General features: G+C 35.9%; 1 protein-coding gene and 1 long non-coding RNA gene across 4 annotated transcripts in view; one reads left to right on the forward strand and one right to left on the reverse strand.

Moving 5' to 3' along the window:
• Positions 1 to 9,526, forward strand: part of LOC118624031 — a 28,532-nt gene extending 19,006 nt beyond the window's left edge. Inside the window, exon 3 of the long non-coding RNA XR_004958320.1 lies at positions 9,458 to 9,526. This is a non-coding gene — a long non-coding RNA (uncharacterized LOC118624031). The remainder of the gene's footprint in view (positions 1 to 9,457) is intronic.
• The window catches only part of NUP107 (nucleoporin 107), a 45,247-nt gene that overhangs the window by 16,826 nt on the left and 6,275 nt on the right, over positions 1 to 22,146 (reverse strand). For 2 of the 3 annotated variants that reach the window (XM_036251958.1, XM_036251960.1), the window contains 8 exons: positions 20,214 to 20,358; positions 18,348 to 18,451; positions 13,298 to 13,425; positions 12,290 to 12,338; positions 7,179 to 7,250; positions 6,698 to 6,786; positions 4,688 to 4,766; positions 2,578 to 2,691 (listed from right to left, as the gene is read on the reverse strand). In XM_036251958.1, coding sequence (XP_036107851.1) covers positions 2,578 to 2,691; positions 4,688 to 4,766; positions 6,698 to 6,786; positions 7,179 to 7,250; positions 12,290 to 12,338; positions 13,298 to 13,425; positions 18,348 to 18,451; positions 20,214 to 20,358 — 780 coding nt within the window. Of the gene's footprint in view, positions 1 to 2,577; positions 2,692 to 4,687; positions 4,767 to 6,697; positions 6,787 to 7,178; positions 7,251 to 12,289; positions 12,339 to 13,297; positions 13,426 to 18,347; positions 18,452 to 20,213; positions 20,359 to 22,146 lie in introns of those variants that run through there. The other variant, XM_036251959.1, reaches the window with a different exon arrangement.

A 22,146-nucleotide genomic window follows, 5' to 3' on the forward strand; every position in this document is an offset into this window, starting at 1 on the left:
CCTCCCTCTCTCCCTCCCACTCTATCTGAACAAAAAACGGAAAAATGTCCTCGGGTGAGGATTAAAAAAAAAACAGTCAAAATGGCCTGGCCATTGTGGCTCAGTGGATTGAGCATAGTTCTGTGGACTGAGAGGTCCCAGTTCAATTCCTGGTCAGGGCACGTGCCCAGCTTGCAGGCTCGATCCCCAGTGGGGGGCCTGCAGGAGACAGCCAATCGATGTTTCTCTCTCACTTCGATGTTTCTCTTTCTCCCTTCCTCTCTCTCTAAAATATCAATAAAAATATATTTAAAAAAGTAAATAAAAAGTCAAAATGACAAATTTTGTTATATATATTTTGCCTCAATAAGAAAAATACTAATAATATACCAAAGTCATTGAAGTGTGAACTTTAAATAGGGTGAGTTGTATGGAACAAGAGGGATGAGTTGAACCAGAAAACTTATATGCATGTTTGTGTAACCAACAGACATAGACAACAATGCTGGGGGTGGGGATCGGGAGGAGGGTGTCTACGGGGGAAAAAGTGGAAAGTCTGTAACGAAAATAAATTAATAAAAATTGCAAAGAAAAAACAAACCCTGTATAATATGATTACAATTATATTAAAAAGAATTATATAAAAAAAAGAGCTCTAAGAAATACAAAAACACACTATCTGTGGTAATGTAAAGGTAGTGGTACCTAGAAAGTTCTTATTTTTCATGCCTTCAAGTAACGTGATCATATTTTTTATGTTTTTAAAAATACACCCTTGTTTGCCACTGCAACTTCTAGTATCTTTCACATCACTTGGCAGAGTGGCTGGGGCTTAAATATTTTCTGGGTAAATGAATATATGATAGCAACTTCTTTTCTTAATTAAAAAATAAAAATGATTCTTAATAACCCAAGACTTACTACTATAAAAAATTACTATATGCTAATGGTTTATAACACAGAAAAAACAACACTTTAAAAAAAATTTTTTTTTTCTTTATTGATTTTAGAGAGAGGAAGGGAGAGGGAAAGAAACACTGACTAGCTGCCACCCACACAACCCCAACTGGGGCCAGGGACAAACCACAACCAAGGTACGTGCTCTTAGCGGGAACCGAACTCTGGCATCTCTGGTCTGTGGGCCAATGCTCTAACTGCTGAGCCACACCGGCCAGGGCGAAAACAACACTTTGAATTAACTCTAAAAGAACATCACCAAGAGTACTACAGAAGAGGTACAACATGCCCTGGCCAGTTTGGCTCAGCGGTTAGACCATTGGCCCGTGGACCAAAGAGGCACAGGTTCGATTCTGGTCAAGGGCACATACCCAGATTGCAGTTAGGTCCTAGCCCTGGTAAGAGTAGTGTGGGAGGCAACCAATCGATGTGTCTCTGTCACATCAATGTTTCTCTCTCTCCCTCTCCCACTCTGTCTGAAGATAAATGGAAAAATATCCTTGGGTGAGGATTTAAAAAAAAAAAAGAGGTACAACATAATTCCTAAAGCTTGAAATTCCTATGCATCAGAATGCCTCATCTAATAAGCTGCCTATTAGATACTTAACTTTCTACAGGCATACCACATTTTATTGTGCTTTACAGACATTGTACTTTTTTTACAAATGGAAGGCAAGACCCTCTGCCAGCAAAATGATTACTACTTGCTTTATTGAGGTGATCTGGAACAGAACCTAGTCTCTCAGAGGTATGCCTGTACATATAAGATCTTAACTATCACAAAGGAGATTACATTTTAAAGGGGTGAAGTTAAAAGAAAGACTGAGGGCCATGGTGGTCTTCAAATACATACATAAACTGTGTCACCTGAAAGAGCAATTTAGATCAGCCTTATTCTCAACTCTTAAAAACCAGAACTAGATGCCCACCTGGTGTGGTTCAGTGGTTGAGCATCAACCCATGCACCAAGAGGTCACCAGGTTAGATTCCCGGTCAGGGCACACGTCCAGGTTGTGGGCCCAACCCAGTGAGGGGCATGCAGGAGGCGGCCAATCGATGTTCTCTCTCTCATCAATGTTTCTACCTCTTTCCCTCTTCCTTCCTCTCTAACAATAAAGAAAAAAATATTAAACACACACACACACAAAACAGAACTACAAATAATGGAAATATAAGGAGGCAAAGTCTGACTTCTTAAAAACTTTTTTCTATTAGAGGTGTGCAACTAGAGTACACTGCTTTCTGAGGCAATGTGTTTCTTATCACTGGAAATTTTCAAACAGCAACTACATCTAGATACACTGAGATTGCTGATTTGAGATGGCATACTTGGTGGTCACAAGGATCCCTTCAACTTCAGAACAGGCCATGACTTTTTATTTTGTTAATCCTCACCCAAGGATATTTTCCCACTGATTTTTGGATAGATCGGAAGGGAGAGAGAGAGATACACATCAATTGATCACCTCCCAAACGACCCTGCTCAGGCCCAGGGATTGAACCTGCAACCCAGGTATGTGCACTTGATTGGAATAGAACCTGAGACATTTTGATCCACAGGCTGACGCTCTAACTGCTGAGTCAAACTGGCCAGAGTTTCATGACTTTTTAAAATTGGACAAGCAGGGGCACATGATTTACCTCTTCTGTCATTCCAGCACGAATCAGAGTGAAAAGATATTTGAGTAATCTAATTTCATCTTCTCTGTCTAGATCGTCAAGGGGCATTTTCTGTCTTATGGGAGCATCAGGGTCCTATAAAAAAAAATCAACTGTAAGTTCTTTGTATCCACATACATTTAAACATCATCAAAAGATAAGAAATCTTTTCTGAATATGTTAATGAAATAAATTCATTTATGATTTAGTTAATTAACAATGGGAATGAAAGTATCATAAGTGTTCCAAAGGGCATACAACTGCCTATTGCCCATTCAAAACAGACTCCTTTGGCCCACAAAGGTGCACGCCTAGGTCAGGAAAGGTGGAAATACCACTAGCCCATCCCAGCCCAGCTAGGTAACTCTAGAATGCTACTCATAATTCAAGATGACTTGACCTTTACCCTGACAGAATAGCAACTACACGGCCAAATGAATTCTAAACAGAATTAGGCCTTGATGAAAAAATGAGCACAGAGGAGAAATTGAAGGAATCTCAATCTACTCTGTGACTAAAAAGGGCTAGTTGGTAGTTTCGGAGAACCTATGAGAAGAGAGCCCGTTATGGGGTTAATGCTAGATAAAACACACCAACACCCAATAAATTAAAAAACAAAAAAACCCCAGATTTTTAATAAATACCCCCCTTAAAAAACCCCAGTCATTCCTACCTATATGTAGAAAGAAATGTGCTTTTAAACATTTGGGATAATACAGTGTTCTCACTTTTCAGCAAAGAACACCATGGTCTGAATGTTGAATTTTAAATGAAAAACTATTTTAATGTGAATTAAGAAAGAAAATAATTCTTATTCCAATGTTACTGTGTATGGCAATATGAGTATCAATCCAGAAAAGTGGAATGCACAATAGGTTTGACTGTTTTATAAATATTTTGCACACAGATACAATCATTCAATTTCAGAATATGTTCTCTTTCTGGAAAAAGGAAACCACCACATTCCAGATGATAAGAGCAAATGACTTCAAGTTCCTTGCTACTAAGTAGTTTAGCTATTTATTTTAGGTTTGTCCAGTAGTTTCTAAATGTAGTTTTATCAATTTTTTCATTTGTTGTTTATTTTTCCCACTGTTCACTATAAACATTTAATTCACGTGCTGTCACCTGTCACAAAGCTCTAGCCCTTCATTTCTACAATTAGACTCCTGTTCTTTTCAAATCCACTGTTACTCATGTCCTAAAATGACCCTTCTAACCTAAAGCTAATTCACAAAGCTTTATTCTTCTCCCCTGCTTTCTATATAATAGAGCTTTCATAGGTCACCATCAAGTCAAACCTTGCTGTAAGACCAAAATTAATTTGTTTTTAATGCTGGAAAATCAGAAACACTTTATATACCTTCTTTTAAAATTTGTAATACATAGGTCACAGATATGTGCAAATACACTCCATCAAATTCAAATGCAACTGAGTAGTTTTAGTGTTAAATAGTACATGAAAATCTTCAGGAAACAAAAACAAGAAACCAAGAGAAGAAAATTTCTCAGCCTTAAAAAAAAAATCATGTAACTTTGAGACAACTTTCCTTCATTTTTTCTTTACCTTTTTTTTTTTTATCCTTACCTGAGGACATTTTTCCATTTTTTGTTCATATTGAGTGGGAGGGAGAGAGAGAAACATCGACGTGAAAGGGACACATCAGCCCTGGCCAGTTTGGCTCAGTGGTTAGAGCGTCGGCCTGTGGTCCAGAGAGGGCACGTACCTTGGTTGCAGTTTGTCCCCAGCCCTGATTGGGTCGTGCGGGTGGCAGCCACTCAATGTGTCCCTTTCACGTCGATGATTCTCTCTCTCTCTCTTCCTCTCTCTCTTTCCCACTCTGTCTGAACAAAAAATAGAAAAATGTCCTTGAGTGAGGATTAAAAAAAATAAAAGGGACACATCAAGTGGTTGCCACCTGCATGACCCAACAGGGCCGGGGACAAACTGCAACCGAGGTACGTACCCTTAGCAGAAACCGAACCCGGGTCTCTTTGGACCGCAGGCCAATGCTCTAACCGCTGAGCCAAACTGGCCAGTGCTACCTTTTCTTCCTTTTTAAAGAGAACTTTCGTTTCAAAGAACACTTACCAATTCAGTGACAAGAGTACGAACACTTCCTATATAAGAAGACAACTGCCGTTGTTTCAAGGTATGCAGAGTATTTTCCCTGAAAGAAAAAGTACAATTTCTTTTTAAAGGAGCAATTCTAATAGGTCTATTAAAAAAACAACAACTCAAAGTGGAAAAAAAAAGGGCACAAATTCAGAAAAAACAAGCAAAAAATGCGAAGTATAAAAGGGCATTTTACATTTTAGCACAGATGACTAATGATGTTGAGGACATTTTCATGTCCTTATTGGCCATTCATCTATATGGTTTTGTGAGGTATCCAAATCTTTGTCCTTTTTATTGAGTTATCTTTTTATTACTGAGTTGTAGCTCTTTATGAACTATGGGTTCTATGTTTCTTCCAATCTGCAGCTCACCAATTCATTTTCTCAATGATGCCTTTTAATGAGAAGTTTTTAATTTTGATGAAGTCAAATCAATTTTTGTCCCCTTATTGCATTCCATGACCTAAAAGAAACACTTACCTATTCCCTAATCATAAAAATGTCCTCTTCTACTTTACTCTGCAAGCTTTATGGTCTCAGTTTTTACATTTAGGACTATGATCCATCTTGAATTCATTGTTGGGTATGATGCAAGATTAATCTTTTTTCACATAGATATCCAGTTTTTTTGCAGTTTGTTGAACAGACATTACTTTCCTCATTTGATTGCTTTGACAGCTTTGTTGAAAACCAAATGACCGCCCCGCTAGTGTGGCTCAGTGGTTGAGTGTCAACCCATGCACCAAGAGGTCACCAGTTCACTTCCTGGTGAGGGAACATGCCCAGGTTGTGGGCCAAATCCACAGTGGGGGGCATGCAGGAGGCAGCCAATTGATGTTCTCTCTCATCGATGTTTCTGTCTCTCTCTCTCTCTCTCTCCCTTCGTCTTATTCTAAAATCAATAAAGAAACAAAATAAAAAATAAAAAGAAAACTAAATGACCATGTAAGTGTGGGTCTAATTGGGGGTTCTCTATTCTGTATTTGTATAAAATTTGCAAAAATCTTAACAGAGCATTTTAACTAAAATCTTTTTCCTGAAAATGAGAAGTCCTTCTTTGCTCAGAATATCGCAACTACTGAAGATTTAATTTTTAATAAACATCCAGTAACACTAATTTCCTAGGTAAGCAGAGAAAATAAAATTGACTTGCAGACTTTGTACACATAATATTACTGAATTCAAAGTAATCTGAACTTTTTCTTCAAGTTTTGAAATAAATTGTCTCTTTAACATAGGGGTGCTTTCTGGTTTCAAGGGCCTAAAATAACTTAAAAAGTATTGAAGGGTGTAGGGAAAAGAAAAATTTTTTAAAAATCACAGGTAGCTTGAAACATGGCATAAATGTCTTCTTGATCAAAATATAATTATTTAAAAAATATAGCAGTTGATTGTTTGAACACATGAGTCAAACCATGTCACATTCTTTTATTTTCAAGGTTTCCCATCACATTTACAATAAAGCCCCAAACCCTTACCTTTGCCTGCCTATAAAAGTCCCATGTGAGTTGGCTCTCTTCAATCTCATTTCCCACCATTCTTTTCTCTGCCGTGTTCACACTGGCCTCCTTGTGAACAAATACTTTACCTTCTCAGGGTCTTTGCAGTTTCTGTTCTTAACTAGAACACTTGTCCCCCATATTTCTGCATGGCTCGCCTCCTTTAATTCTTAAAAGCCTCTTACTTTTAACTACCTGTTACTTTCTTAGAAAGGCCATCCCTGATCACTTCTTCCACTTAAAGTGGTACCCATTACCATCCTCTATGCAGCAACTCCGATTCTTTGTTTTCTTCAAAACTCTTAATACCTAATAGGATATGTATTTGTTTTTCCTCTCTTAAACATTATAAATTCCATAAAGGCAGGGTTTTTATCTGTTTTACTCACAAAAGGAATAAGCAGTAATGAGTGAATAAATATTTGCTAAAAGATGAATAAACAAAACCAACTTTAAGTCTTTGGAATAAAAGTTTAATGACTTACCAATATACTGATTTTGCATAAAACTCAATATTATCAGAAAAATCTCCAATCTCATCTTTGGCAATGCTCTCTAACCAATCTACCACCAGCTAGAAAGTTAAAAAAAAAAGAAGTATTAAGTATAAAATCTGTTAGGATTTTATTTGCAGTACTCCTACCCATAACTTCAAGAGAAGTTTTGGATACAAAAATAGGAAGTAATAATTTTTCCAACCACTACTTTTACTTTGTAAAGATATATAAATATTATGGCAAATGGCTAAAATTTTCGACAGAAATAACACACTTCTTAATAGGTTATTCTTGGAAACATTAGTGCTATTATTTGAAAACCAAAAACAAGGTTCTTAATTCCTTTTAATTACAAATAAAATAATCAAAAAGAAAAAATGTTTTAAATTAAAACACCTTCAATTCTTTTATGTCATTCACCTTTTGTTTCCATGTTTCAGAAAAAAATATATACAAATTCTAGTCATACCTGACTTTGTCGGACAAGTGAATCTCTCTGAAATAACGCCTCCACAACTGCTTTTTCACTAGCATTAAGAACCTATTAAAAAAGTATTTAAAGGAAAAAAGAAAAAAGATGCTCTAAGAATATTATTTCAACAGAATGGTAAAAGCAAATCTGAAATAAATATATTTAATCACCCATAAACATTTTAACACACAGCAAATTGGTATTTTCACCTAAGAAAAATTTTTACAAATAAATTTCAAACTGCTATATCAATGTATGGCTGCTTTTATTTGATATTTTAATTCTTTGGCTACACTTATTCCCCAGAGATACTGTTTTAGGGAAAAATAAAACACAAAACAAAATGAAATAAACAAAAACAAAATCATAATAAAGGGATGGATGGATACAGTCATGTGACATATAAGAAAATTTTAAAAATTTAAAAACTAAAAAATTTATTCTACACAGCAGAAGCTGACGAGTAATAAAACGTAACAATCCAAGGCTCTAAAGACTAACTTTAAGGACAACTTGACAAAAACATTAGCAATTTAAACAGTATATTAAAAGGACAATATGTGGTGATAGAAGCTATTAATTTATCCATCTTATTCACAGATTCAAGGAGAAAGGCCATAGGAACATCTGGATAGATGCCAAAATGTCATTTGCTAAAGATGTCTTCATAAATCACAAACAGAAGAATATTTTGCTAATATGACAGACCACCTAAAGTCTATAGCAAGTATTACATTTAACTCTAAAACCAGAAAGAAAAAAAACAAAAACAATTGAGTAGCAGTTTAAGTATGAAAAAAAGACTCAAAGTTGTCACTATTTTTAGATAATAGAATTGCCTATGAGAAAGCCAAGACAATCAATGCAGAACTATTAAAAATAGTTAAATTTGCATGGCCAGTTTGGCTCAGCTGTTAGAGCGTTGGCCCACAGACCTGAGAGCCCTGGGTTCGGTTCCCACTAAGGGCACATACCTCGGTTATGGTTCGTCCCGTCCCGGTTGGGGTCATGCAGGTGGCAACCAGTCAATGTGTCTCTCACATGGATGTTTCTCTCTCTCTCTCCTTCCCTCTCTCCCTCCCACTCTATCTGACAATAAATGCAAAAACGTCCCCGGGGTGAGGATAAAAAAATAAACAAATAAAAGAAAAAATAGTTAAGTTCATTAAATAGCCACATACAAGATAAATAATCTCCCTAGACATACATATCACTTAGTTGGAATAAAACAAGTATTTGCATAATAAATTAAAAGATTGAGAAAGCAACAAATGAACAGGCAAGAGAAATAAACAAACAAAAACTCATAGACACAGACGAGAGTGTGGTGGTTACCAGAGGAAAGGTGGATGGAGGGTAGTAAAAGGTAAAGGGGGTCAAATATACGGTAATGAAAGATGATTTGATTTTGGGTGGTGGGCACACAAAGCAATATACAGATATGCATCACAGAAATGTACACTTGAAACCTTTAGAATCTTACTAACCAATGTCACCCAGTAATTTAATTAAAAAAAAACAACTTAAAAAAATAAAAGAGTGCTTCAAAGCCAAAAAACAAATAAATAAAAAACTGAAAAGACAGTAAAAAATATTTTAGGTGAAAAGGCAGATTAATTAACATGTGTGGCTGAAATAATTTATTATAAATATATACACTTATTTCCTCCTTTCTTTTACGATAGTTGCTTCAAACATGAATTACTTAAAAAAATAATTTATCTTTATTGTTGAAAGTATTTACAGATGACCCTCTTTTTTTCCCCTACTGACACCCTCCTCCCTTCCCCATCCCCCACTGCCTTCACCACCCTGTTGTCTGTGTTCATTGGTTAAGCACATATGCATATAAGTTCTTTGGTTTATATCTTCCCTCCCTCCCCAAACATAAATATTATTATTTTTTTAATCCTCACTTGAGGTTATTTTTTTTCTATTTATCTTTAGAGTGGGAGAGAGAGAGAGAGAGAGAGAGAGAGAGAGAGAAACATCGATGTGAGAAAGATACATCAACTGGCTGCCTCCTGCACGACCCAACAGGGTTGGGGACAACCACAATTGAGGTATGTGCCCTTGATCAGAACTGAACCTGCAACTAATTGGTCCATGGGCTGACGCTCTAACCACTGAACCAAACTGGCCAGGGTATGAATTACTTTTATAATCAGAAAATAAAAAGTAATTCAACTCCCAAAGAGTATCTGGTCTTTATGGTTTTAAAGGCATATTTTTACCAAGACTTCAAAAAACAGGTAATTCCTATATTCCTCAAACAGAGCACGAAAAAATAACAGAAGATTTATTAACCTGTTCTGGAGAGCCCGCACAGTCCTAGACACCAAAACGGGATGAGGGTAAGTCACAAAAAAAGATATGTTTGGGAAAGTTCTAAATAAAATATTAGCTAAGAAAATTTAGTAATATATATGCATATTTGTTTCTTTATTGATTTTAGAGAAAGAAGAAGGGAGAGAGAGAAGGAGATAGAAACATCAATGAGAGAGAACACAGACTGGCTGCCTCTTGCATACCCCACACTGGGGATTTGGCCCACAACCTGGGCATGTGCCCTGACTGGGAATTGAACCAGCAACCTCTTGATGCATGGGTTGACGCTCAACCATTGAGCCACACTGCCCAGGCACATTTAGTAATATATTTAAGAATACATCATGAGCCCTGGCCGGTTTGGTTCAGCGGTTAGAGCATTGGCCTGCGGTCCAGAGAGACCCGGGTTCGGTTCCCGCTAAGGGCATGTACCTCGGTTGCAGTTTGTCCCCGGCCCTGGTTGGTCATGCGGGTGGCAGCCACTTGATGTGTCCCTTTCATGTCAATGTTTCTCTCTCTCTCCCTCCCCACCCCCCACTCTATCTGAACAAAAAAATGGAAAAAAATGTCCTCGGGTGAGGATTAAAAAAAAAAAGAATACATTAATTTTATTTGAGGATAATTCAACATTAGGAAAACTGTTCATGCAAGCTAGTACAGTAATAAATTAAAGCTAATACCTATAAAAACTAAAAAATACATTGGACTCCATTCAATATCCATCCCAACTCTTAGCTACTTAGGAGAAGAAAAAAAAACAACCCTTAATCTGCAGTAAAACAAAAACATTCTTAACATAAATAAGGAACACAAAAAGAATATCTACTAACTGATATAATTGTATGGGTGCTCCTAGTCAATGGACTAAGGAAGGAAAAAAAAAGGAGAGATTAGGAAGGATTAAGGGAAATGATTTGTAAATGACTGCCAATATTGCCCTGCCGGTTGACTCAAGTGGTTAAGCATGGACCCATGCATTGAGAGGTCACCGGTTGGATTCCCAGTCAGGGCACATACCCCAGTTGTGGTCTTGATCCCCAGCAGGGGGGTGTACAGGAGGCAGCCAATCAATGTTTCTATCTCATCAATGTTTCTCTCTCTCCCTCCCCCAACTGTCTCTCTAAAAATCAATAAAATATATTTTTTAAAAAATTACTGCCAATATAGAATACCCAACAAAATCAATGAAAAAGTTACTACAGCTAATAAAAGTTCCAAAACATGGCCAAATGTGAGCTTTACACATAAATCATTAAGCTATTTGACAGTAATAAGAAATTATAAAATAGGAAAGAAAATCCATTCACATTAGGATTTAATAGACTTTTATAAAGAGCACAAATCTATATAAACTATAATAGATCTAAATAAATGGGAAGATATGCTATGATGATAAACAGGAAAATTCAACATAAAAATGACTTTATCCTCAAATTAATTTACAAATTCAATATTACTGCAATAAATATCCCAACTGACTTTTTAAAAATGGAAACTGTAAAGCTCATCTAGAAGAAAAAGTAGGCAAAAATAGCCAAGAATGTTTCTTAAAATGAGGAAGGAGACTAACTCTATGAGATATCAAAAATTCTGAGCTAGAGTGACCCAGTTGATTAGTACTGGCTTTCAAATGAATCAATCAATAAAACAGAAAAGATCCATGCATAAATATGATTAAATATATTTGTTTGATAAATGGTGTTGGGATAAATGGCTTCCCACATGAAAAAGTTAAATCCCTTGCTTCTTTATAGACAAACTTATTCCAGATTAATTCAAGAGCTTATTATATAAGAAATAAGATTTGGATTTAGAAGAAAACATTGGAGTTTTTTAAATTTTATTATTATTATTTTTTTCATCCTCATTTTTCCATTTTTTGTACAGATAGAGTAGGAGGGAGAGAGAGCGAGAGAGAGAGAGAGAAACATCGACGTGAAAGGGACACATCGAGTGGCTGCCAACCGCTCGACCAACCAGGGCCGGGGACAAACTGCAACCGAGGTACATGCCCTTAGCGGGAACCGAACCCAGGTCTCTCGGGACCGCAGGCCGACGCTCTAACCGCTGAGCCAAACCGGCCCGGGCTTTTAAAAAAAAAATTAGATAGAAAAGGCTTTCCTTAACAAGACAGAAGATAGTGAATGAAACCTGGACGGTTTGCTCAGTGGTTAGAGCATCAGCCCAAAGATCAAAGGTTCACAGGTTCGATTCCCAGTCAGGGGCACATACCCAGCCCTGGTTTCTGTCTTCCCTCCTTTCCACTCTATCTAAAACATCAATGGAAAAATATCCTCAAATGAGGATTAGCCAAAAAAAAAAAAAAAAAGATAGTAAATGACAAAGGAAAACATGACAGATGTGATCAGTTAGATATGGAAATGTTGGCTTTACAAAAAAGACCCCTTAAACAGAGTTGAAAAACAAGTGACAGAAGGGGAAGATTATCTTTAACATATATAAGGAAAGAATTACTAGGAAAACAAGCAAATGATATAAAAATAGAATTTATATAATATAAATGCTTATGAATGACGAATAATCCACCTCACTAATCAATGATATGCCTATTAAAATAATGAGGTACCTTCTCTCCAATTGGAAAATTCAAATGATAAATATCAGAGTAAACATTTTCACACACTGTAAGAGTATATATAAACTGGTACATTCCATTATGAAGGTAATATAACAATCTCTACATTTTACAAGATCCCCAGGTGACCCACGTGCAAAAAAATTTTTAAGCATTTATAAAGGAAAAATTAATATAAACTCACAGTAACTGCAAACATATTTTCATCTTCTAAGGCAGATTGTATCCTGTCTCTGGGGAAAAATAACACAAAACAAAAGCCTTATTTCACATAAATATATAAAACCACCTTTTAAGCTATATGCACGTGCAAACCTACAATCTAAAAAATGAGTTTCAATAACTTAGCCATCATGCTTTAAAAACAAGATACAAGTAGTAAATGCTTTAATTTGATACTGACACCTGAACAAAACTGATACTTCTTAAAAATATGCACTAGTCGTCCCTCGCCACTTCGCACTTCAACTTTTGTGGCTTCACTCTATCGCGTTTTTTCAAATATATTCAATAAAAAGTTGATCGAGACAGTAAAAATGATACAGTACATACTCGGTTATCTGAGTCAATTATATACCCCTCTATTACAATTAAAATTAAAATTACTGTACGTATGGACTGTAGGCCTATGTATTCTAACACCCCAGGAACCCTTCTGTGCCAAGTGCAACTGCTTGAGTCTAGAACGGATTAACCATGACAAACAAGGGACAACTGTACAGTCTTTAACAGCTACCTGCTAATGCATACACCTAACTTTTTAATATAACGTTTTCACATGGCAGCAATAAAATGATTTTCTTTAAAGATTTTCTCATACGGATGAGAAAGCAAAAGAATGAGTCGAAACTACTGAGAATTTGAAAGAAGGAAAATCTGGTTAACTTCTTTCAAACTTCCACATAATATAAATTCTATCTTTCAGTTTTCTTAATCTATTCCCTCCTAAATATTGCAGTACTTTAGCACTTTCCTAAGTCTTTATACATATCCAATTTCTGGTAGCTACCAGCTTTAAGACCTGATATTCACCTCCTTCCTAACTCACTCCTAACAACTAAGGCATTAGAAATGGTAAACATCAAAAATAGCAGAACCTATTCCCAAACACATCCTATTTTCTAACTTTTAAAATTAATCTGCCTATTGGTTTGTTGCCTTGTGTTTATTTTATGATTTCTATACACTTTACCTGTACAAAGAAGCTAGGAGCCTCCACGTGACCATCTCCTGTTGAAGAAGCCAGAGCATACTGGCTGTTTTTGAAAACTTCTGAAGTCCAGGTGTTGCTCGGTTCACTATTTTACTCAGTATATTCACCTGAATTATAAACACAGACATAAGGAGGTTTTCTATCATTTTGAGTAACAACTTTGTATTCTTCAAATACACATGCTAAAACTAATCTTATAGTCATATATATACATATATATGTGTGTGTATATATGTATATATTTAAATTATAAATTTGTCCTGTTTGTTGTCTTTTTAAATTGAATGTAATATAACATTTCCACTAAAAATGGCTTTAATTTAAAGTAAGGTGTGTTTATATGAGTAAATATGTAAAAGTTTAACATAATCTAGACTCAAGAATAACAGATGTGGGTACATTTTTTTTCTCCTTGTATATATACTCAGAAGATAAGCTAAATTTAACCTCCACCCAACAAAATCATAACAGGAACAGAGTAGCAATGAAAATGAAAAGTAAGGTATCTTCAAATTATGTTAGAAAAATTGATACCATATAACAAGTCAAGAAAAATATTTTCCTAAGACTGGTACCAAAACAATGCCATTTCTAGCCAAAACTTCAAGTAAGTCCCTCTTAGTTCTAAAACAGTTCTTAAACTTTTTGGGACTGAGGTGCGTGTGAAAATCTAATGAAAGGTATGCATGTTCTCTCCAGAAAAACACATAAAATTGTCTATCAGGATATTTAAGGACTCGGGGTACAGGAAACCTTTCCTAAAGGTAATGAAGAGCACCTCTTTATCTTGTTAAAGGGAATAAAGAAACACAATTATTGCCCTGGCCGGTTTGGCTCAGCTGTTAGAGCGTCAGCCTGCGGTCCACAGAGACCCGGGTTCGGTTCCCGCTAAGGGCATGTACCTTGGCTGCAGTTTGTCCCCGGCCCTGGTTGGGTCGTGTGGGTGGCGGCCACTCGATGTGTCCCTTTCACATCGATGTTTCTCTCTCTTCCCCTCTCTCCTTCCCGCTCTATCTGAGTTAAAAAAATGGAAAAATGTCCTCGGGTGAGGATAAAAAAAAAAAAGAAACACAATTATTCTCATTCAGAACCTGAAGAATCACTACAACAGGTTTTCCCTCCCTTTGAAAAGGATTCATACTTATGTCTTAAGGTCAGTTTTTAGTAAAAGTGTTATCTGCACTCTCCTTCATTAAATTCTTTTTCCTTTTTATTGAATGTGTTGCGGTGACACTGGCTAACAAAATTATACAGGTCTCAGGTGCACAATTCCAAACACATCATCTGTACATTGTATTGTGTGTTCATCACCCCAAGTCAAGTCTCCATTCATCACTATCTATCCCTACTATATTCTCTTTCACCACCCCCACCCCTCATCCAGCAATCACCACTGTTGTCCCTGCCCATGAGGTGGTTTTTTTCCCTTTTGCTCAATCTTTTGCCCTCCCCACCCGACAGATGTCAGCCTGCTCTCTATCAAAGAGTCTGTCTCTATTTTGCTTGTTGGTTCATTTTGTTCATTAGATTCCACATATAAATGAAACCATATGGTACTTGTCTTTCTCTAACTGGCTTATTTCACTTAGCATAATGCTCTCCAGGTCCACCCATGCAGTCCCAAGGGTAAGATTTCTCTCTCTCTCTTTTTTTAACGGCCGAGTAGTATTCCATTTTGTAAATGTACCTCAATTCTTTTATCCACTCATCTACTGATGAACACTTGAGCTTCTTGGCTATTATAAATAACACTGAAATGAACATAGGGGTACATATACTCTTTTGTTTTGTTTTGATTGTTGAAAGTTATTCCAGATGTCCCTTTTTTTCCCCCACTGACCCCTCCTTCCCACTCCCACCCTCCTCTGCCTTCCCAAGCCTAGTGTCCGTTTTGATTGGTTGTGCATATATACTCTTTTCAATTAGTGTTTCGGATTTCTTTGGATAAATTCCCAGAAGTGGAATCATGAGTCATAAGGAAGTTCCATTTTTAATTTTTTGAGGTTAACTTCATACTGCTTTCCACTGTGGCTGCACCAATTTGTATTCCCACCAACATTGCACAAAGTTCTCTTTCCTCCACATCCTGACCAAAACTTGTTTGTTGATTTATTGATGACAGTCATTTTTACAGGTGTGAGGTGTATCGCACTGTGGTTTTAATTTGCATGTCTCTGATAATTAGTGACTTTGAGCATCTTTTCATAGATCTACTGGCCATCTGTAGGTCCTCTTTGGAGAAGTGTTTTTATTCAGGTCCTTTGCCATTTTAAAAATTGGATTGTTTTTTGGTGTTGAGTTGTGTTCTTTATAAATTTTGGATATTAACCCCTTATCAGATGTATCACTGGAGAATATGTTCTCCCATTCAGTGGTTTGTCTTTTCATTTTGTTGATGGTTTCCTTTGCAGTGCAAAAACTTTTTAGTTTGGTGTAGTCCCATTTGTTTTTGTTTCCCTTGCCTGAGGCAATTGATCAAAAAAAAAATATTGCTATGAGAAATGTCCAAAATTTTATTGCCTGTGTTTTCTTGTAGGATTTTGATAGTTTTGAGTCTAACATTTGTCTTTATTCCATTTTCAGTTTATTATTGTGTATGGTGTAAAAAGGTGGTCGAGTTTCATTTGTTTTGCATGTACCTGTCCAATTTTCCCAACACCACTTATTCAATAGACTATCTCTACCCCAGTGTATGTTTTTGCCTCCTCTGTCAAATATTAATAGACTATAAAGGTGTGGGTTTATTTCTGGGCTCTCTATTCTGTTCCATTGATCTATATATCTGTTTTTATGCTAGTACCGTGCTATTTTGATTACTATGGCCTTGTAGTATAGTTTGATATTAGGCAGCACGATTCCTCCATCTTTGTTCTTCTTTCTCAAAATTGCTGTGGCTATTCGGGGTCTTTTGTGGTTCCATATAAATTTTTGGAATATTTATCCTAGTTCTGTGAAATATACCATTGGTATCTTGATAGGAATTGCACTGAATTTATAGATTGCTCTGGTAATATGAACATTTTAATGATGTTAATTCTTCCTATGAACACCATTTATTAAATTTTCTATTGGTTCCTAACTCCAGTGATTCACTAAAGTGATTTTTATTGCTTTTGTTATTTAATGAAGACATTGCTTTTTATAATGGAACAATTCAGAGATTGATTATTGAAATAATATTAAATTCTCAAAAAATGTTGGCTATTATTTCAATTATTCTCGAATGCAGTAGTTTTTTGAAGCCACTTTTCTTCTAATAGTCTTATTTTTTTTAGAGCAGTTTCAGGTCCAAAGCAGAAATGAGTGGGAAGTACAGAATTCCCATTACTTTCTGGCCCACATACACATAACTTCACTTTCTACTATCAATATCCAGCACCAGTATAGTGTATTTCTTATAATCAATGAACCTACACTGACCCATCATTCTCACCCTAAGTCCATAGTTTACATAAGGTTCACTCTTGGTTTTGGATATTCTATGACTTTTACCAATTGTATAATCACAGGCATACAAAATTATAATATACAAAGTAATTTCATTCCTCTAAAAATACACCGTTTCACTTTTCACTCTTCCCTCCCCCTAACCTCTGACAACCTCTAATCTTTTTTTTAAATGTTTTTTTCTTCATTGTTTAGAGAGAGAAAGGAAGGGAGAGGGAGAGATAGAGACATCGATGAGAGAGAACATCGACTGGCCACCTCCTCCATGCCCCCCACTGGGGATCTGGCCTACAACCTGGGCATGTGCCCTGACCGGGAATTGAACCAGCGACCTCTTGGTGCATGAGTCAACGCTGAACCACTGAGCCACACTGGCTTGGCACCATTGATCTTTTTACTCTCACCAAGTTTTGCATTTCCAGAATGTCTGGATTCATATAGTATGTAGCCTTTTCAGATTGGTTTCTTTCATTTAGTAATACGTACTTAGGGTTCACCCTTGTCTCTTCATAGCATGATAGCTTATTTCTTTTTATCAATGAATAATAGTCCATTGTCTGGGTGTACCTCGCTTGATTTATCCATTCACCCACTGAAGGACATCTGGGTTGCATCCAAGTTAAGCCAATTATGAATAAGGCTGCTATAAACATCTATATGCAAGTTTTCGTGTAAACATAAGTTTTTAACTTATTTGAGTAAATACCAAAGAGTGAATGTTGGATCACATGCTAACAGTATGCTTAGATTTATAAACTGAGAAACTGTCTTCCAAAGTGGCTATACCATTTTGCATTCCCACCAGCAATGAACGGGAGTTCCTATTGCTCCACATCCTTGTCAGCATTTGGTGGAGTCAGCATTTTGGATTTTTGCCATTTCAATAGTATAGTGGCATCTCACTGTTTAAACTTGCAATTCCCTCCTGATTTCTGATGTTGAATACCTTTTTATATGCTTATTTCCCATCTGTATATGTTCTCTAGTGAGGTATCTATTAACATATTTTGTCCATTTTTTAATTAGATTGTTCATTTTCTTACTGAATTTTAAGAGTTCTTTGTGTAGTTTAGATTTTTATTTTTTAAAGCAGCAGAATCCTTTTGTCCCCATAATAAATCTTAAATGGACCCTCAGTATGTAAAAAGCAGAGCTACACTGTCTGACTTTCCAAACATGCCACCTGCCATTATACCTAAGACATCTCCCTTAAATACCGCATAGAAATTCACAGGTTGCCCTGGCCAGTTTGTCTCAGCAGTTATAGTGTCACCTGTGGACCAAAGAGTTGTGGGTTCAATTTTGGTCAAGGGCATATACCTTGGTTGCAGTTCAATCCCTGACCCCAGCCCTGGTCGGGGTCATGCGGGAGGTGGCTGGTCGATGTGTCTCTCACATCGATGTGTCTTACTCTCTCCCTCCCTCCCTTCCTCATTCCCACTCTATTTGAAAATCAATAGAAAAACATCCTAGGGTGAGGATCAAAAAATAAAAACAACAAAAGATATTCACAGGTTGATACTGATCGAAAAAAAAATGAAGAGTACTGAAGTTTGACCAACAATGGAGTGAATTAACTTACCTGAACACTACAAATGTTTTCATACTCTTCTACAAGGTCAAAAACTGTAGTTGAAGAGTGCTTCAAAAACGACTGCAGAAAATCAGAAAACATACTCATGGATGCTAGAACACATTAAAAAGAAAAAAAACATTAAATGACATATTTAGGTAATTGTTTGAAAACTTAAAAACATAGCTATGAGTCTTTTTTTTTACTGCTGTATTTTTAAGATAATAATTATGGTAAAATACACATGACAAAATTTATCATTGTAACCATTTTAAAGTATACAGTTCAGTGGCACTAAGTACATTCACACTGTTGTGCTATCATCATCACCATCCATCCACAGAACTCTTTTCAACTTGCAAAACTAAAACTTAGGATAGCCAAAGCAACTGTGTGAAAGAAGAACAGAGCTGGAGGCATCACACTTACTGATTTCAAACTATTCTACAAGGCTATAGTGATCAAATCAGTACAGTACTGGCATAAAACAGACACACTGACCAATGGAACAGAACAGAAACCCCAGAAATAAACTCCCATATATGTAATGAACTAATATTTGATAAGGGAGCCAAGAATACTCAGTGGGGAAAGGAATGTCTTTTTAATAAATGGTATTGGGAAAACTGGCTATCCACATGCAGAATAATTAAATTGGACCCCTATTTTACACCACTAATACAAATGACTAAAAATGCATTCAAGACTTAAACATAAGACTTGAAGACATAAAAGTTCTAGAAAAAATTATAGGAAAAAAGCTTCCTATAATTTTTGGCAATAATTATTGGCAATAATTTTTTGGATATGACACCAAAAGCATAAGCAACAAAAACAAAAATCAACAAGTTAGACTATATCAAACTAAAAATTTCTGCATAGCAAAAGAAACAATCAACAAAATAAAAAGGCAACCTATGAAATGGAAGAAAATATTCATAAACCATGTTAGTTTATGATAATAAGATGATGAAAAACATATGTGATAATGTGTAGATACAGAGACACAAAAAGCAATTTTCCCTCACAAAAGGCAATGGTAATAACCAACCTAAAACTAGAAAGGTCTCAGTATTATTTGAGAAAACAACATCAGCATTCCAGCCAAAGCAAGACATGTCAACACTGTTAGATAAAAACTAAAACCTAAAGAAAAAAAGAGAAGTTCTTTCAACAGCACAAATATGAAAAGAATAAAAATATTAGAGACTTGTCTACTAATAATCTAACAGGCTACTCTTTACACTGGATAAAATGGCAAGATGCTGCTCCAACTGAGAACTAAGGTGACGTTCTCAAACTTCTACAGCTACTACATCAAATGGCTTAGCCATTACCGTAGCTAATTAGCTTAACAAAAAAATTATTTTTAAATCATTTTTTGTTCAATTATAGTTGACATACAATATTATATTAGTTTCAGGTGTGCACCCCAGTGATTAGACATTACAAAACTTATTAACTGACCATCCTGTAAAATCTTATACCTATGTGACACCATACAGTTACTAGGATATTACTGACTTTACTCCTTATGCTGTACTTTACACCCCCATGACTACACTACAACTACTGATTTGTACTTCTAAATCCCTTCGCCTTTTTCACTCATTTCCCTAACCCTCCTCCCATCTGGCTACCCTCAAAATGTTCTCTGTATCTATGAGTCTGTTTCTGTTCTGCTTGTTTGTTTATTTTTATTTTTAGATTCAATTATTGACAGATATGTATTTACTGCTATTTTATTGTTCATATTTTTTATCTTTTTTTCTTCTTTTTAATAAAACATTTAATGATGACATTCAGGAACAGGAAGAGACAGTTTCCTTGACCTTAGTAAAGCGACAAGCTACCCATTGTTAAAAGCCATTTTACCAGCTTCTCCAGGATCATCCTCACGTAACATAACAGCACTGAGAGTTACATCCTCTGTAACACCATGGGGCTCTGCGTTTGTGAAGAGCCCTAAACGCTGTGCTGAGAATGCAGCAGTCCAATTACTGTCATCCAGATTAGTTACCTTATGAAAAAAGAAGATATGGAAAAGAAATGGAGCTATTGCTATCGAATGAAGAAGAAAGACATTAATACTGTTAAATTTTTTAAAACCTTATATATGTTTTACATTTTCAAAAGATAGCCACAGGGGCTATTCTGTTAAGGAAAGTGTGGCTTTTTTTTACTGTTTTCTTCTTTGTACTATTCCATATTAAACAAAAAAGTCAATAAAAATCACATTTTATAATATTTAAGCTGATATTAGTAAGTAAATAAGGAAGTCCTACTGCTCTAAGTTCACATTAATTTTACACTTTGGAGAAACTGTACAGGACAAATGACCCAGTTTCTTCAACAAATAAATGGTAATTTAAAAAAAGGACGAGGGAGGAAAAAGACTTATCAAGCAAATGCATATATTGAGCTTGTTTTGTTCCTGATTTGAACAAACCAACTCAAAAAATTTGACACAACTGAGGAAATGTAAACACTTAATGAATTATATAATAAAAAATGTAAAGTAGATATGTGAAATGATAAAGGAATTAGTCTTAGTGTGTTTGGGGGCAGTTTAATGTGCTAACAGTATAGGCATATCTAAGAGATACTGTGGGTTTAGTTCCAGACTACAACAATAAAGCAAATATAACAATAAAGTGAGTCATATAAATTTTTGGGTTTCTCTGTGAATATAAAAGTTATATTTATACTAAATTGTAGTCTATTAAGTATACTATAGCTTTATGTGTAAAAGCAATAATGCACATACCTAAATAAAAAATAGTTTATTGCTAAAAAATGCTAACCATCATCTGAGTTTTCAGTGAGTCATAATTTTTTTGCTGGTGGAGGGTTTTGCCTTCAATTTGTTAAAAAAAAAAAAAAAAAAGGCAATATCTGTGAGGCGCAATATAATGAGGTATGCCTGTATTGTGTTTATGGTATAGAAAGTATCCCTATTTCTCAAAGATATGTACTGAAGTGTTTATGGATGAAATCTGAGAGTGGTGAAATAATATAAGGGAAATGCTGTGGTTATAGATGAAATAAGATCAGCCATATGTCGGTAACAATTGAAACTGAGGAATGAGCACATAGGGGCTTATGCTACTATTCTATTTCTGGACATATTTAAAAATATCCATAATAAAGTTTTATGTTTTTTATTTAAATCCTCACCCAAGGACATTTTAATTTATTTTTAGAGAGGGGAGGGGTTAGAGAAAGAGACAGAGAGAGAAACATCCATGTGGGAGAGAAACATTATGAGTTGCCTCCTGCATGTGCTCTAACCAGGGCCAGGGACCAGGGATCAAATCCGAAACCTAGGCTATGTGCCCGGACTAGGAATCAAATGGGATGATGCTCCTACCAACTGAGCCACACTGGCTAGGTTCATAATAAAGTTTTTTAAAGTTCACTTTTATTGTCTGGCCAGTGTGGCCCAGTGGTTGAGCGTTGACTCACGCACCAAGAGGTCGCCGGTTTGATTCCCATTCAGGGCACATGCCCAGGTTATGGGCCCAATCCCTAGTGTGGTGGGCATGCAGGAGGCAGTCAATCGATGTTCTCTCTCACTGATGTTTCTATCTCTCTCTCTCCCTCTCCTTTCCTCTTTTTCTAAAATCAATAAAGAAAAAATAAATTAAAAGAAAATAAATAAAATTCACCTTTATTTAAAATCCAGGCATAAGCAACAACAAAAATATAACTTTAAATCAGTCTCCCAAGTAAAAATGCTAAAGATGGGTGCTGGAACCTATATATTCATGAGATAGTAACTATGGGCTGAGGATAACTCAGCTTCAGC

Source organism: Molossus molossus, unplaced genomic scaffold (assembly GCF_014108415.1).
Source record: "Molossus molossus isolate mMolMol1 unplaced genomic scaffold, mMolMol1.p scaffold_m16_p_10, whole genome shotgun sequence".
In the NCBI taxonomy this organism is placed as follows: domain Eukaryota; kingdom Metazoa; phylum Chordata; class Mammalia; order Chiroptera; family Molossidae; genus Molossus; species Molossus molossus.